The sequence below is a fragment of the Hyperolius riggenbachi genome, chromosome 4 (genome assembly GCF_040937935.1).
Source record: "Hyperolius riggenbachi isolate aHypRig1 chromosome 4, aHypRig1.pri, whole genome shotgun sequence".
Classification (NCBI taxonomy): Eukaryota; Metazoa; Chordata; class Amphibia; order Anura; family Hyperoliidae; genus Hyperolius; species Hyperolius riggenbachi.
In genome coordinates, this window is record NC_090649.1 from 48356886 (window position 1) to 48374547 (window position 17662).

Sequence of the window (17662 nt, forward strand, 5' to 3'; positions counted from 1 at the left end):
AGAGTTGTCCAACAGTAAATCGTTCATCCACGTTTCACCATGTTGAACACAGGACTCGACTTACAACTTCCCAAAACAGAACCTGTGTGTAAGTAGGCGACCGGGGGGGCACCTTGCAAGGAAGGCCATGTAAATCTTCACACCCATATCAAGTGTAGCCACAAAAACACCTGATCTGAAGGATGGACCCCTTTATGAGAGGGAGGGAAGTAATACTGTAGTTGGGACCCTCTCATAGCTTTGAGCCCCCCCCCTCTCCCGCTTCTACCCTGTAGTTACGCCCCTGATGTGGAGGGAGTTAAAGACTGGATACTTACCTCAGTAGTGGGAGGCTTCCGAATGGTCCAGAGGTTTCCCAAATCCTCGTTTAGCACTTCGATGTTGTCCAGGACCTTCTTCTTCTTGTGACCTCACCCAAGTATGAGCTGCTCCATACTGGGCATGTGCGAGTAAGCTCTGAGAATGCCCAGCAGAATGAAGAGCTGGAACTCGAGTTGTACAGGGCATGCATGGACCTTTTTTCGTGCATTCCTGGTATGGAAGCACTCGTACACCGTGGGGGCGTGGCCACCAGAAGCATGTTCAACAAGCCCTTGTTGGATATGTTTAATGGGATCCAGTGGCAGCGTTGGAATGGTTGGGTTTAAGAGCATCGGGGAAGCCTTCAGCCCTGGACTCATACTTTTTCTGCCCCTAGGTCAACTTTCTAGCAGCTTCCCTTCCATGTGCAGCACCCCCCTCCTATTTAGTGTTGGGCGAACACCTAGATGTTCGGGTTCGCGAACGTTCGCCGAACATCGCCGCGATGTTCGGGTGTTCGCGCCGAACTCCGAACATAATGGAAGTCAATGGGGACCCGAACTTTCGTGCTTTGTAAAGCTTCCTTACATGCTACATACCCCAAATTTGCAGGGTATGTGCACCTTGGGAGTGGGTACAAGAGGAAAAAAATATTTGAAAAAGAGCTTATAGTTTTTGAGAAAATTGATTGTAAAGTTTCAATGTAAAGTTTCAGTACACAGAGTGGCAGTAAACACAATGCTATATAGTGTAGCTGAGCGAGCGGTGTACTACTATTCCCAGCAGACACAGAGTGGCAGTAAACAGAATGCTATATAGTGTGGCTGAGCGAGGTACACAGAGTGGCAGTAAACACAATGCTATATAGTGTGGCTGAGCGAGCGGTGTACTACTATTCCCAGCAGACACAGAGTGTCAGTAAACAGAATGCTATATAGTGTGGCTGAGCGAGGTACACAGAGTGGCAGTAAACACAATGCTATATTGTGTGGCTGAGCGAGTGGTGTACTACTATTCCCAGCAGACACAGAGTGGCAGTAAACACAATGCTATATAGTGTGGCTGAGCGAGGTACACAGAGTGGCAGTAAACAGAATGCTATATAGTGTGGCTGAGCGAGCGGTGTACTACTATTCCCAGCAGACACAGAACAGTAAACAGAATGCTATATAGTGTGGCTGAGCGAGGTACACAGAGTGGCAGTAAACAGAATGCTATATAGTGTGGCTGAGCGAGCGGTGTACTACTATTCCCAGCAGCGACACAATGACTGGGGGGACCCTGGCTAGCGTGGCTGGAGCGCGAACTACCCTGCCTGCCTACCCAAAGCTAAACCCACAAACAAATGGCGGAGATATGACGTGGTTCGGGTATTTATTTACCCGAACCACGTGACAGTTCGGCCAATCAGAGCGCGTTCGGGTCCGAACCACGTGACCCGTTCGGCCAATCACAGCGCTAGCCGAACGTTCGGGGAACGTTCAGCCATGTGGCCGAACGGTTTGGCCGAACACCATCAGGTGTTCGGCTGAACTCGAACATCACCCGAACAGGGTGATGTTCTGCAGAACCCGAACAGTGGCGAACACTGTTCGCCCAACACTACTCCTATTCACTGTGCAGCCCCCTCTTCCATGTTTAACTTCATGTACAGCAGCCCCCTTCAGTTCTATACTGGTCTCTTGGGCAGCAGCTCCCTATTTCCATGTGTTCCTTATTTGCAACCTTTGTATTCCATTTGCAGCCTCTTCTTCCATATGCAGCAATCCCTCTTCCATGTCCAGCCGCCCTTTGGCTAGCTGCCGCCCAAGGCCCAGGCCTTGATGGCTGTTCCAGAAATCAGGCCCTGGAAGCCTTTGGACTATCCAGAGGCTTCCCACTATGGAGGTAAGTATCTATTTTTTTCAGTAAGGTATGCTTTAAAGAGGAACTGCAATGTAAATAATGTAATGAAATTGTAATTGTAAAATCTTTCCTCTCCCTGACTTACATTCTGACATTTATCACATGGCAACATCTTTTGTGCTGGCAAGTGATGTCTGTGGAAGGAGATGCTGTTTTTTTGGCAGTTGGAAACAACTGTTATTTCCCAAAATGCAATAAGGCTCCCACAGTGTGATGTCAGAACCATGGTCCTGACATCACACTGTGGGAGGGGTTTCACCACAATATCAGCCACACAGAGCCCCCTGATGATCCATTTGTGAAAAGGAATAGATTTCTCATTGGAAAGGGGGTATCAGCTACTGATTGGGATGAAGTTCAATTCTTGGTTACGGTTTCTCTTTAAGTTCCTTGCCTGACTATAGTTCTCTTTTCTTGCACCGCTGCTTTCCTGAATCCTCTGTTATTCTGGAGTCCCCCAAGTGAAAGTGGATGCACGATGCTTTGATCACGACAAGAAAACTTTGTCTTTCAGCCAAAACAACGCCGTTTTTCATGCAAACTCCCCCCCCCCCTTTTCAAGGAACGTATTTACACGGCATTGTGTATCAGCATGAAACGGCGTATCGCAGGCGCGGAATCACATCCGCGGGACAGACACCAATAAAGAGGAACCACCAAAGGAATAAGCCACCAGCCTAGGGCAGCTACTGCCGCTGGATGGCAAATATTGAAATGACTCAGAGAACCATCAGCAGCCGTCTCCTAAGACGAGAATGTCGGTAATTACCGGAGGTGCTGCAGAAGTATACAAAAAATATACAAAGGAAAAAATATACACCTGGTGTTAGGGAATACCAGAAATGTAATTAAATAGAGAGTGTGATACGCCAATAGCGCTGTGCATAAACACAGGCAAAAGTGAGCATAAAAGGATACGATGGGAATTGTATGCCGGCTCAGTGCTGCCATTTGTGATTCAAACGCAGAGGGAGTGAGGACCGTTTCACACTGGTGCGGTGGGTCATTTTACCGCACCTCACCGCTATGCCAATGAAAGCCTATGGGTGCTTTCATGCAGCATGCGGTGCGCCGGAAGACACCGATCCCCCGCAAGCACATACCTACGTTGCCACATGACCTCTGTGACGACCTGCGGTGGTGTACGATGGACCGGAAGTCATGTAAGTCTATAGTGATGAACAAAATGTTAGCAGCAGCTTTGCACCGCACATGCGTGGAAGTGTATTTTTACAATATAATTTCAAGCAGTTCCGTATTTTCGAAACAGGAAGTGAGCGCAAGCCAGTGTTTGGATGTCAGCCAGATGGGAATTACCTTCTAATCCCTGAAGGCCTGTTTTTGGCGGTGCGGAGCGGCTTCCGGTCACCAATGCGCAGTCTGAAACCAGCTTCAGTGTGCCCATCAGAGCAGGATTATCCACCAGGCAACCAAGGCAAGTGCATGGAGCCGAGTGGGTGTCAAGGGGCCCCCCTACCACCTTCTTTGACCTCTCTCCAAATCTATTACCTTGCCTAGGGCCCCAATACAGCTTAATCAATCTCTGGTGGCATCGATATGTGGACGATTGATAATAATGATCGGATCTGGCAAAGATCAATGATGCAACGTGGCCATCCAATCATCATTTCACAGTCAAAACAATGGATCCGGAATGCTAGCGAGACCTCACTTAACCTCCCTAGCGGTAAGCGGGGTAAGCCGCCGGAGGGTGCCGCTCAGGCCCTGCTGGGCCGATGTACATCATTTTTTTTTTTTGCTACACGTAGCTAGTACTTTGCTAGCTGCGTGTGCATAACGATCGCCGCCGCCGCCCGCCGATTCGCCGCTATCCGCCGCGCCACCCCCCCCCCCCCCCCCCACGAGACCCCTGCGCTGCCTGGCCAATCAGTGCCAGGCAGCGCTGAGGGGTGGATCGGGACACCCGCTGACGTCAGGACGTCGATGACGTCCGTGACGTCATGGCGACGGGGAAGCCCATACAGGGAATCCCGTTCAAAAGCGCCGGCGGCGATCGGAGGGATAGCGAAGGGAGGGGGGGAAGCATGTAGCTAGCGCTAGGCTAGCTACATGCTTTAAAAAAAAACTTTAAAAAAGTGATGCGCTGCCCCCTGGCGGATTTATTGTACCGCCAAGGGGGTTAAAAAGGCTCGATTGGGTGCGCGGCACTAGTGGCTGTCAGTTATCTGAATGGGGATGGTCGGAAATGCCATTTTCCGATTACGCGGAAATTCCAACTTCCGAGGAGCCTTTTTTTGGGGTCATTTTTTGCATTCTGTGATTGGTCAAATACTTCTGGGCTGTACTGGACCAATCAGAGATAGCAGAATTTTACTACGGTAATCCACAGAAATTTTCGGTCAATCACAAGACTTGGGAATACTCGGTACTATCAGAGTCTTGTGATTGGTCTAAAATCACCATGGTAATCCGATTTTCGTGGAAAAATTCTGCATTCTCTGATTCTAACTAGGAGCACACTTAGCAGAAACGCAAGCATAACGCTACGTTTTTGCCGCTAATGGAAGTCTACGAGCCGCACGAAAAAACGCATGTAAAAAACGTACATGCGTTTTGCATGCGTGCATTTTTAAAAACACCGGTTTTATTGCATAATATCAAAAAAAATTAAAAATGCACATAATGAAAGTCAATGGGAACGCAATGTATTGCGTTTTGTATGCGTTTTTATGAGTTTTTTTAATGGTTTTGAGACGTATTTCCGCTTCCTGTTGTCTTCCTAGTGATTTGCATAAAATGCAATAGAAAAACGCATACAAAACGCATGCACGTTTTGTATATGCGAACCGCAAACTTGTAAAAACGCATGCAAAACGATAGATAAATGCATATGCGGGAAAAACCGCAAACGCATTAGAAAACATGACCTTTCACGCTCTGTTATGTTTATGTGTGCAGCCAGCCTCTGAGTTGCGGTAATGCGGTATTTCCGATTTCTGATCAGAAATGCAGAAATTTCAACGCCACAGAATCCGAATGTGCATCCCTATTTCTAACAACCGATGGACCCCCGGCAGGTCTTCCCCCATGTAAAATATGTACCCCATGTGCCTGTGGTGAGTGTCGCAGGCTTGACTGTCCACTGGCACATCTCCTGCGGTTCCTCACGTCTTTCTCCATGGCCACTGGGGGCACCTGTATCATGTTACACTGCTGCATGCACGTGACGTCAGTACATGTGGCGAGGCCACGTGGTAGAGGCGCCCCCGGTGGCCATGGAGAAAGACGCGGGAGGGGGCAGAGCTCACCTCTTGGACCTCATCCTCTAATGCACCTCTTCACCATTCATGTCCAAACATCTAAAGCCCAAAAATAATCAAACCCAACGCCAAAATCTTTGTTGTCTAGAGTTCCCAAAGTCTATGGAAAAACGACACATTGCCGAAAAAAGCAGTGCTGATTTCACATGGTAATCTTAGATGATTTGGAGTTGAGGAAGTTAAAGTGCAGCTGTCTTTAATATTATACAAATGGAGCACAGGTGCCAAGTGACGGAGACTGTCCTGAAACATCTCAAAGTGGAATTTATTGTAATTTCCTATTTTGAAATACATGATTTATATCCTACAGAAAAGTTTTGCAATACATGATTTCTCCTACAGGAACGTTTTGTAATACATGATTTACCGTATCCTACACAAAAGTTTTGAAATACATGATTTCTCCTATAGTAAAGTTTAGCAATACATGATTTATCCTACAGAACAGTTCTGCAATACATGATTTATCCTACAGAACAGTTCTGCAATACATGATTTATCCTACAGAACAGTTCTGCAATACAGGATTCCTCCTACACAAAAGTTTTGCAATACATGATTTATCCTAAAGAAAAGTTTAGCAATACAAGATTTCTCCTAAACAAAAGTTTAGCAATACAAGATTTCTCCTAAACAAAAGTTTTGCAATACATGATTTCTCCGACAGAGAGAAATCCATTTTGTATGCGTTTTTATGAGTTTTTTTAATGGTTTTGAGACGTATTTCCGCTTCCTGTTGTCTTCCTAGTGATTTGCATAAAATGCAATAGAAAAACGCATACAAAACGCATGCACGTTTTGTATATGCGAACCGCAAACTTGTAAAAACGCATGCAAAACGATAGATAAATGCATATGCGGGAAAAACCGCAAACGCATTAGAAAACATGACCTTTCACGCTCTGTTATGTTTATGTGTGCAGCCAGCCTCTGAGTTGCGGTAATGCGGTATTTCCGATTTCTGATCAGAAATGCAGAAATTTCAACTCCACAGAATCCGAATGTGCATCCCTATTTCTAACAACCGATGGACCCCCGGCAGGTCTTCCCCCGTGTAAAATATGTACCCCATGTGCCTGTGGTGAGTGTCGCAGGCTTGACTGTCCACTGGCACATCTCCTGCGGTTCCTCGCATCTTTCTCCATGGCCACTGGAGGCACCTGTACCATGTTACACTGCTGCATGCACGTGACGTCAGTACATGTGGCGAGGCCACGTGGTAGAGGCGCCCCCGGTGGCCATGGAGAAAGACGCGGGAGGGGGCAGAGCTCACCTCTTGGACCTCATCCTCTAATGCACCTCTTCACCATTCATGTCCAAACATCTAAAGCCCAAAAATAATCAAACCCAACGCCAAAATCTTTGTTGTCTAGAGTTCCCAAAGTCTATGGAAAAACGACACATTGCCGAAAAAAGCAGTGCTGATTTCACATGGTAATCTTAGATGATTTGGAGTTGAGGAAGTTACAGTGCAGCTGTCTTTGATTCACTTTTATACAAATGGAGCACAGGTGGCCAGTGACGGATCCTGTTCTGAAACATCTCAACGTGGAATTTATTGTAATTTCCTATTTTGAAATACATGATTTATATCCTACAGAAAAGTTTTGCAATACATGATTTACCGTATCCTACACAAAAGTTTTGAAATACATGATTTCTCCTATAGTAAAGTTTAGCAATACATGATTTCTCCTAAAGAAAAGTTTAGCAATATATGATTTATCCTAAAGGTAAGTTTTGCAATACATGATTTCTCCTAAACAAAAGTTTTGCAATACATGATTTCTCCTAAACAAAAGTTTTGCAATACATGATTTCTCCCACAGAAAAGTTTTGCAATACAGGATTTATCCTAAAGGAAAGTTTAGCAATACAAGATTTCTCCTAAACAAAACTTTTGCAACACATGATTCCCCCTACAAAAAAGTCTGGATGGAACGTAGTTCATCTCTAATCCCAATATATATTAGCTTTTTAGCTATTTTAACAAAAACTGTACAAAAAAAACCCAAAACTTTTTAGGGCCCTTTTCCACTAGCAATTGCTAGCGTTCACGCTGAACGCAAGCGATTGCTGAATCGCAATTACCGGCGATTCCCCGACGTTCGCGGCAGCGATTTTGCTATGCTATGCACTGCATAGCAAAATCGCGGCAATTATCGCTCCGCCGCGCGTTCGCGTTCCCGGCAAAAACGAATCGCGGTAGTGGAAATGACCTACCGCGATTCCCATGTTAAAAAGCAAACCGTAGCGATTGTAAAATCGCTAGCGGTTTGCGTTTTTGCGATTCAGCCAGCGCAAACGCGCTGGTGGAAAAGGGCCCTTAAGGTTGCAAATAATTACAAGAAAACATTTTGCTCATTGCAAATTACAAAAATGACCTATATTTATGCATCTGCTTATTCTTAGTTAAAAACAAAAAACAAACAAACTGCTGATTTGTTCTTGCTGTAATGCTGTAACAAAAGATAGAGAAAACAAGAATCCTATTCCCCTCCCATTGACTCCCGTTCCCCTCTGTGTTTTGATTGGTCGGGGGTGAGATGCATGTAACACGGCCCTGTTGTGTTTGCTGCGTACCCCAAAGGATGGTTCCTGATTGTCAGTTCCAGTAATTTCACACCCCCCCCAGAGTTACGGAACTCAGAGGTATTTATTTCCCAGGCACGGCGTTCGCAGAGACTCGGGGGGAAGCCAAACAACACAATGAAATCCTGCAGAAAATTCAAATGATCGTTCTGACATGTGTTCCGCATTTAGACTTATGAATAAAATGTTATTATCTGTGGCATCTGGGCGATTCTGTTACAAGGTGTATTCATAAAATATGATAGAGATGTTAAGCAGAACGTACAAACTGCATAAGACACAACCATAAACCCATTACTAAAAAAAAAAAAAAAATAAACCAAAAAAATACATACTTATTTATTTTAGTATTTATATAGTGCCGACATCGCAGTGCTGTACAGCATGTATTGTCTTGTCACCTAACTGTCCCTCAGAGGGGCTCACAATCTAATCCCTACCGTAGTCATATGTCTGTGTATGTATCGTGTAGTGTATGTATTGTAGTCTAGGGCACAGGTGTCTAACTCCAGGCCTGAAGGGCCAGATCCATGCCAGTGTTTAGGATGGACTGAGAAAGAGCAATGTGTTCTACCTGATGGACCACACCTTTAAAGGGACACTTAAGTCAAACAAAAAAAATGAGTTTTACTCCCCTAGGGCTTCCAATAGCCCCCTGCAGCTGTCCGATGCCCTCGCCGTCTCCCTCCGATCCTCCTGGCCCCGCCAGCAGCCACTTCCTGTTTCGGTGACAGGAGCTGACAGGCTGGGGATGCGAGTGATTCTTCGCGTTCCCAGACACATTAGCACCCTCTATGCTGCTATGTGGTATATGATATATGCTATAGCAGCATAGATGGCGCTATTGTGGCCAGGAACGCGAAGAATCACTCGTGTCCCCAGCCTGTCAGCTCCTGTCACCGAAACAGGAAGTGGCTGCCGGCGGGGCCAGGAGGATCGGAGGGAGATGGCGAGGGCACCGGACAGCTGCAGCGGGCTATTGGAAGCCCCAGTTGAATAAAACTCATTTTATTTGTTTGACTTAAGTGTCCCTTTAATGATTTAGACCTATCAAGTAATTTGAGCTATGGCAAAAATGTGTGAGGACCTCGGCCCCCAAAGGACCGGTTTGACATCCCTGGTCTAGGGTCATTTTAGGGGGAAGCCAATTAACTTATCTGCATGTTTTGGGGATGTGGGAGGAAACCAGAGTGCCCGAAGGAAACTCACGCAGACATGGGGAGAACATACAAACTCCTTGCAGGTATTGACCTATCTATTTGGAGACACAGAGGTCCCCAGGAAAGGAAGCGATGGGAATTTCTCCAATGGGAACACAGACTGCAATATAAAAAAACTTTTCTAAAATTAAACTCATTTCTGGAAGAGGTCTTGAACGTTAAAGAGGAACTCCAGTGAAAATAATGTAGTAAAAAAAGTGCTTCATTTTTTACCATAATTATGTATAAATGATTTAGTCAGTGTTTGCTCATTGTAAAATTGCGGTAATGAAAACGTTGTTTGTGTCGGTAAACTGAATGAAGTGGATTCATGAAAAAAGGGAAGGGGGAGTAAGGAAGAGATAAATAACAGGTTGTTATTGCCAACAAAGACCTGGCGAGTTTGCTCTACACAGCAGCATTTTACGTGACAAATGGAGCCCTTTCAACTTAATGTTATGGAATTTTTAAAGGGAAGGTTCAGGGAGGGTGGGTAAAAAATAAAAATCAATTTCCACTTACCTGGGCCTTCCTCCAGCCCGTGGCAGGCAGGAGGTGCCCTCGCCGCCGCTCCGCAGGCTCCCGGTGGTCTCCGGTGGCCAGGCCGGCTGCCAGGTCGGGCTCTTCTGCGCTCCAATGTGCGGAACTTCTGCGTCCCACGCCGGCGCTCTGACGTCATCGGACGTCCTCCGGGCTCTACTGCGCAGAACTACTGCGCATGCGCAGTAGAGCCCGGAGGACGTCCGCTGACGTCAGCGCGCCGGCGTGGGACGCAGAAGTTCCGGGCCTTGGAGCGCAGAAGAGCCCGACCTGGCAGCCGGCCTGGCCAGGTCGGGTCGGCCACCGGAGACCACCGGGAGCCTGCGGAGCGGCGGCGAGGGCACCTCCTGCCTGCCACGGGCTGGAGGAAGCCCCAGGTAAGTGGAAATTGATTTTTATTTTTTACCCACCCTCCCTGAACCTTTCCTTTAAGGATACAGAGGAGGAAGGGTGGTTGTAATATCACCCAGGTTTTTAGAAATCGCAGAGGGTTAGATAGTTTATAAGTATAGTTATATATATCTATCTATATATACCGGTATATATATATATATATATATATATATATATATATATATATATATATATATATATATATATATTATAATAATAATTTATCATTTATAACAAAATAAATCGAGTTTGTCTAAAACTGCCCACTTCTGCCCAGCATGCACCTTGTCATTAGGAAGTCAGCGGCAAACTACCGCACTCAGCAAATTATACCGACAGCTTTCCGCACCACACCGCTCACTTACCGACTGCTATAGCAATCACCTCGCACTCGGAATTTTTTTTTATGAATTCACTGCAAAAACCCTCATTTACCGCTAGTGGTAATTTCCCACCCTTCTCTGAACTACTGCACTCACTTTTATGAAGCGAGGCCTATCAGGGAATATCTTCTGATAGCAGGGGATAGATAAAAAAGGCCAATAGTATGTATATTTTATCTCTCAGACACACAGGACAGACTGTATCATTAAGCACAGACAAAACAAAACGGTTTGCGCTTCAATGTGAAGTATTGACGCACTGGCAAATTGCTCATGATTCGCTACACATAGTGATTTGTGTGCGATTTTAAATTACTGCAAACCGTAAAATAAATTATAATAAATTGAAAGGACCAATCAGAATTAAAATTTCTAATCGCAAATTGCTGCCAAAAAGCTTACACTTTTTAAAATTGCTACCAAAATCGCCGGAAAACGCTCATGAAATTGTTTACAAAACGCTAATTCCAGTCCGGTTCCAGGCCTAACAAAGCACTTTGTTTTTCAGTGGAAACCTGCTTGCTTCAGAGGAAAGCTTCTGGCTGCATTCAAAGGAGTGATAATATTATCTTATGTTTACATTGCTTTGTCAAATACATTTAGTAAACATTAGCAAACTGCCAAAACTGAGCTGTATTGAGTCGAGGAGCAGAAAGAGCTGAGAAGTGATCACTACATATAATAATAATAATAATCCTAGTATTTGTATAGTGCTTTTCTCCTGTTGCACTTAAGAGCTGCTGCCACTATACATGTTAATATATAAATACTGCAATGGCAGCTTTGTGAGCAGATAAACTGTTCTTTGGGAATTTGTAGACAAACAATATTACTTGTTTACAAAAGCAAATATGATAACTGTATGGGTAATAAAAGGTAGGAAAACCCATTTTTATAGAAGGTTATGTCAGGAGTTTTATCCCACTTTAAGGATCACTTTAAGCAGTTTTTGATATGAGCTTCACTTTAATTCTTGGGGTATTTTGTTCAGAGCTCAGGGAAGTCTTGGGTACCTTGCAGACGGGTTGGATGGTGCTGTGTACATCACTGTGGCCTTTCCAGGGGAAGAAAAATACACGCCTGATAATATTTACAGCAGCCATAAAAGCGTGTCTGGCAGTTTAAAAGGCAAGCAGACACCTTCCCCCAGCCACTGGTGCTCAGGCCCCCCTCCTGTATCTTCATTTTCACACTCCTCCCGGGCAGAGAGGCACAGGCCAACTCACTGTTTTATCATCAGGAAAAAGGATGTTAATAAAGGGGAAAACTGCAATTTACGAGCGTTGTTTATGGCATGTTACAGTTTTACAAGAGAACTCCCCTGCACACGTTGGCCCCGGCACTCTATAATTTGGTAAGGAAGCCATAAAATTGAACTTGTTGAAATAAACCAGTTTTCAAAGTAACACGGACATAATTGGAAGATTAGACTCATGTGCGGGGTCTGGAATGCCGGCTGGCTGGCTTTCGTTAAGACCGGAGCTTCTAGTTAGCATGTACAATACTGCAGGATAAAAGAATTAGTTATACGCTGGAATCAAAGGTACGAGGAAGCCTTGTTTGGGGAGAAGCAGGAACGTTATCGTCACAGGCTCAGATGCGTTTTTTTCGGAAGTTGAAAAACATTTGATTTACAGGAGTTGGTGGCTCCAAGTGAACCTGTCTCGGATCGTGTTTTAAAGTGTACACCGATCAGCCACAATATTTAAGCCGCTAGCAGATGAAGTGAACAGAATCGGTTATCTCGTCACAGTGCTGCCCCTCAAGAGTTGTTGAGGATAAATAATCAAGCAACTCAGACAAGGGCCAAATTGGAATAGCGAGACCCAGGGTTCTAAGCTTGTATTCCAGGGGGAATGCATACATGTAAAAAAGGCACCTGGAAAAAAGGGTCCAGAGGATTCCCGCTAGTAGAACATGGGTAACATTACTGATATTCTACTACTGAATTCCATTTAAAAATCTTTAACAATATTTTATTATGTCCTAACCTAACCCTACTCTTACATAGAACACTCCCTCTACCGATACCTAACCCTAAGACCTCCCTCTACCACTGCCTAATCCTAAGACCCCCTCAATCGATGTCTAACCCTAAGACCTCCCTCTACTGATGCCTAACTCTAAGATCTCCCTCTACCGATGCATAACCCTAAGACCTCCCTCAACCGATACCTAATCCTAAAACCCCCCTTTATCGATGTCTAACCCTAAGACCTCCCTATACCGATACCTAATCCTAGGACCACCCTCTACCGAAGCCTAACCCTAAGATCTCCCTCTACTGATGCATAACCCTAAACAGGGGTCTCAAACTCAATTTACCTGGGAGGCAAAGTCAGGATGATGCTGGGCCGCATAAGGAATTTCACAATCGCGGCGCATCGCCGCCTCTGCCCGCCCCTCTCACTCTTCCTTCACAGAGAGAGGCGGGGAGAGGCGGCGATCCGTGCGGCGATTGACGTCAGGAGGAGCAGAGCTGAAGCTGAAAGCTCTGCCCCTTCCAGGAAATGCCGGCAGATTGCCCCCCGGGCGATTTGGGGGCTCTGCAGCCCTCGTTTAGCGGCGGGGATGCGGTGGATTACTTGGGAGCACTGAAGCGAACTATAAGGAACCTTTTGCCGGCGAGGGTCACAAAATATTGTATCGAGGGCCGCAAATGGCCCGCGGGCCGCGAGTTTGAGACCCCTGCCCCAAGACCTTTCTCAACCGATACCTAATCCTAAAACTTCCTCTACCGATGCCCAACTCTAATACCTCCCTCTACCGGTGCCTCTACCAATGCCTAACCCTAATACCTCCCTTACCTATGACTATACCTAAGCTCTCCTTCTACCTATGCCTAAAACTTAAACCCTCCCACCTAACCATATCCTACCCACGCCACAAACCCGCTATTTCCGGTAAAAAAGGTACATATTGGTTCAGGCGCCTGATGGAATTGCGGGCACCAAGGCATGAGGATATGCAAATTGCGACATTGAATAGTGGGTGATCCATAAAATTGACCTTTTTTGCCACAAATTGCCCCCATTATAAAAGCCGTGATTTACGGAAAAGAAGGTAAATTTCTGCCAGGTGGCACCCGATAGCGGGCGTTGCTGTGTGCCCAAATTTCCCTTCTTAGCCACAAATTATGGCTTCTATAAGCACCTATAGAGATGTCCTTTTTCGGTAAGGACTCGTGTGCCCTTTTTTCTGATTCCACTTTGGTTGGGCTCAGGGCATTCTTGAACTTGTGTTATGCTGGTTTCGCACTGGGGCTTTGCATCACATTATAACATGTATATACAACCAAAAACAAAATTTGCGGTGGCATGTGATGTAAAGCATGCAATGTAAAGCACACAAAGATGAAACAGACCAGTGTGCTCCTTCATTTTGTTAAAATGGTCACAGCGATGGAGCCAAGGGCGTAGCTGAGGAGCTTGGGGCCCCAGTGCGAGTTTTACTTGGGGCCCCAAGTATTCTATTGATATGAAGCCTCAAAACCAACCAATGACAGCTCCAGTGTCAGAGAGGTGTAATCAGAGTAAGGAAACGATTACTACTATGCAATGCATATAAAGAGGTGTTCATTACCAGCATAGCAACAAATCAAAGCTAATAAGATCCACGAAGGAGGGCCCCTCTACTCCAGGAGCCCGGTGTGGTCACAACCTCTGCATCTCCTATTGCTACACCACCTGGCGAAACAAGGTAGCACAGGTAGATCAGGGAAGTCTCTGGACTATTCAGAGGCTTCTCCCTACTGGGCTAAGTATCTAACTTTTTTTTTTTACTACAGGTGCCCTTTAGGCTGCTTTCACAGTGAGACGTTACAGGCACACGTTAGAGCAGCCAGTAACGCAGCCCAACTTACAGTAATGAAAAATCAATGTGCTGTTCACAGTGCCCACGTTGCGTTACATTGTAACGCTGCACGTTCAAACAAAGTGCTGCATGCTGTGCGTTATACATGGCTGAGCCGCGTTAGACTGTTTGCACATGCTCAGTAGTGTTGGAGGAGGAGGTCTCCCCTCCTCCTCCACGGCCAGGCACATGGCTAATTAATATTCACTGCACGGTGTGACGTGCAGTGTTTACTTCCTGGAGCGCCGCTCTATGCGGCGATTGGCTGGCGGGACCACGTGATGCTGCATGCGTCCAAGGGTACGCATCACGGCATCACAGGATGTGTGATGAGCCACTTAACGCGGCTCGATCTGACTTCCAGCCTCTACCCCACTATGCGTTGTGTTAGGTGCACGTTATGCGACCTTAACGTAGCGTCTAACGCAACGCCTTAGTGGAAAAGAAGCCTTAAAGAGAAACTGTCAGAAAAAAAATCACATATATAAGTAGAATACTTGCTCTACTTACATAACACATGTATTGCACTGTCCACGTTTTGATTTTAGTGATTCTAGTACAGTATAAAAAAAGAGAAAATCCTTCTTAGCATTTCCCATTTTGAGTGTGGCTATTTTGAAGCCAATCATGATTTAATTTCGTCTCTTACTCTCCTCTGCCTGCTTTGCCTGCCCTTCACTATAGAAAGTGCATTGTCTCAGCATGAGAAATATTGGCCAATCAAAGGAACAGAGGTGTGGGAGGGGAAACGGGAGGGAAAGAGGCTTCAGCCAATCAGGCTGCATTAGTTAAGTCTGAGGGGAAGTAGAGAAGCAAAAAGGAGACAACCCATCATGCCCTGCAACTTCCTTTTTGAGTACTAAATTTTGTGTGTACCAAATAAGAGTCAGGGAAACTGGGACATGATCATTTATCAACAAGAAAAGTAATTGTGATTTTGAATTTTGGATTGCCTGGTTTGCATCCTTATTACTTGATTACCAGATACAAATAAAGAATTGATTTTTTGATTTTATATCCGACAGTTACACTAAACAAAACCTGCCTTGATTGATGCTTGAAAGTCACTCAGAAGATGTGGTTTGGCCAGGGAGTGCTGGCAGTGAGAGTGTAAATACCTGGAGGTGATGTGACATTGAATATCAGGCGCCAGCTGGATCCAGGACTGGAGATGACCAGGTTGGAGAAGTTCCCCCATCCCTCTCGTATCACCACTGTGGTGTTTCCTGTAAATCCATACAAAATGTGTTAGAAGAGTGAACGATGAAAGCACCAATACTGTCCCTCCTCTGACCATCCCTGTTCATGTTCACCTTGGGTTTAAAACCAAAAGTCTAATTTTCAAGGTGTGGCTTTGGGGCCAGGGGAACGAAAAGGGGAATTGGTGACAGACAGAGGTATGTGGATCCAGCATTAACAAATATCTGTGCTTACTTAGGTAGCTTTTTTAACTACAGGTGTACTTTAAAGAGGAACTGTAACTATGAATAGAACTTCAGTATCTGATACCACCTTTCCCACAAGAAATATTTACCTTTTCCTGAAAAGATCATCAGGGAGGGTCTGTATGGCTGATATTGCGGTGAAACCCCTCCCACAGTGTGATGTCAGGACCATGGCCCTGACAGTTTCCTGTCTGTGAATCTTGTTGCATTGTGGAAAATAACAGCTGCTTCCAACTGCCAAGCAAGCAGTATCTCCCTCTGTGCTTATGTATACAACCTATTGCATTGTTAGGGTGTGTGGTTATACATAATGGAAGTTGGTGCTGTCTTTTTTTTTTTCATGTCTGCCAGTAGTAAAGATGACCTGCAGGCTGATTGTGGATCAAACAATGTGAATAAATTACATGGCGAATATGAATCATTTCTTGATCTATCTTCTAATTTTTAAGTTCTCAGTTTGCAATGCATTTATTTATTTTTTCCCCCTTTTCAATAAAGTTCCTCTTTGAGAGTCCAATAAAAGCAAAAAGTCCATCTATTCATTGATTGGGCACTCCAGAAGGCTACCATATATGCAATTTACTGTAATCAAAGGCATTCCACATTGCCCCGGTTAAACCTATGGGAAAATGTTTTGTACCTACCTGGTCCTTAATCATAGCTGACTAAGCTACTTTTATTGTGTTTCAAAAGGTTTATTGAAAGTTTTTGTCTTTGAACAGTACAGAAACAAACATCTTATAGTACAAAATATAGCATAAAAAGAACATTGAGTACATGATGGAAACATCAACTGAAGGATCCCTAAGACTTAAGGGCCTCTGGCAGACACGCCCTTTATTTACTCGTTGGCCTTGTGACCAACTGTGCCAACTGTCTGGGTCATTGAGCAGAATGTGGACAAATCTTGGGCCCATCTTGTTGGCACCCAAGAGCATATACAGTAGCTAGTCTGTGCCCATAACTAGAGATGTTACGTCTGCAAATGTTTGTGAACAGGTGAACTCGGCGAACGGCCATAAACTTCAATAGGCAAGTGAATTTTAAAACCTACAAAGACTGTTTCTGACCACAAAAGTGATGGAAAAGTTGTTTAAAGGGGTCTACCATTTGGACTGTGGCATGCAAGAGGGGGATCCATGCCAAAAATCTCACCCAAAAGCAGTGGCGTCCCTACCATTGGGCGCAGGGGGCGTGGCGCCCCGGGTGACTGACACTCAGGGGGGTGTCGCCACGACCCCCCATGTAGGGGATTAGAGCAGTGCTAGAAGGAGGGGTAGGGGACAGAGACGGGGAGGGGGGACAGATCCCCCTCCTCCCTCACCTGGGTCCCCTCCTTCTGCCTCTCTGCCCCGCTGTCCGCCCGGGACCCCCCAACTTGAACTCCCCGCAGCCCACTGTGGGTACTGCCTCCCGGAGGCAGAGCAGGGCTATGGGAAGATGGCTGCCAAAACCCTGCACTGGAGACTATTTGTGTCTCCAGTACAGGGCTTCAGGCGCCATTTTCCCATAGCCCTGCTCTGCCTGTCAGCGCGGGAGTCAGAGGCCGGCCAGGTGAGTAAATTTTTTTTTTACAGGATATATTTTCTAGTGAATGCTGCACACATAGCGATTATTTTCTGGTGAGTGCTGCGTACATAGCGATTATTTTCTGGTGAATGCTCCCCACATAGCGATTATTTTCTGGTGAATGCTGCGCACATAACGATTATTTTCTGGTGAGTGCTGCGTACATAGCGATTATTTTCTGGCGAATGCTCCCCACATAGCGA

The 17662-nt window shown here is 45.5% G+C and overlaps 1 protein-coding gene across 2 annotated transcripts in view; it reads right to left on the reverse strand.

Moving 5' to 3' along the window:
• PKHD1 (PKHD1 ciliary IPT domain containing fibrocystin/polyductin) overlaps positions 1-17662 on the reverse strand; it is a 607682-nt gene that overhangs the window by 21416 nt on the left and 568604 nt on the right. For both annotated transcript variants that reach the window (XM_068280030.1, XM_068280029.1), the window contains exon 62: positions 15564-15671. In XM_068280030.1, coding sequence (XP_068136131.1) covers positions 15564-15671 — 108 coding nt within the window. The remainder of the gene's footprint in view (positions 1-15563; positions 15672-17662) is intronic.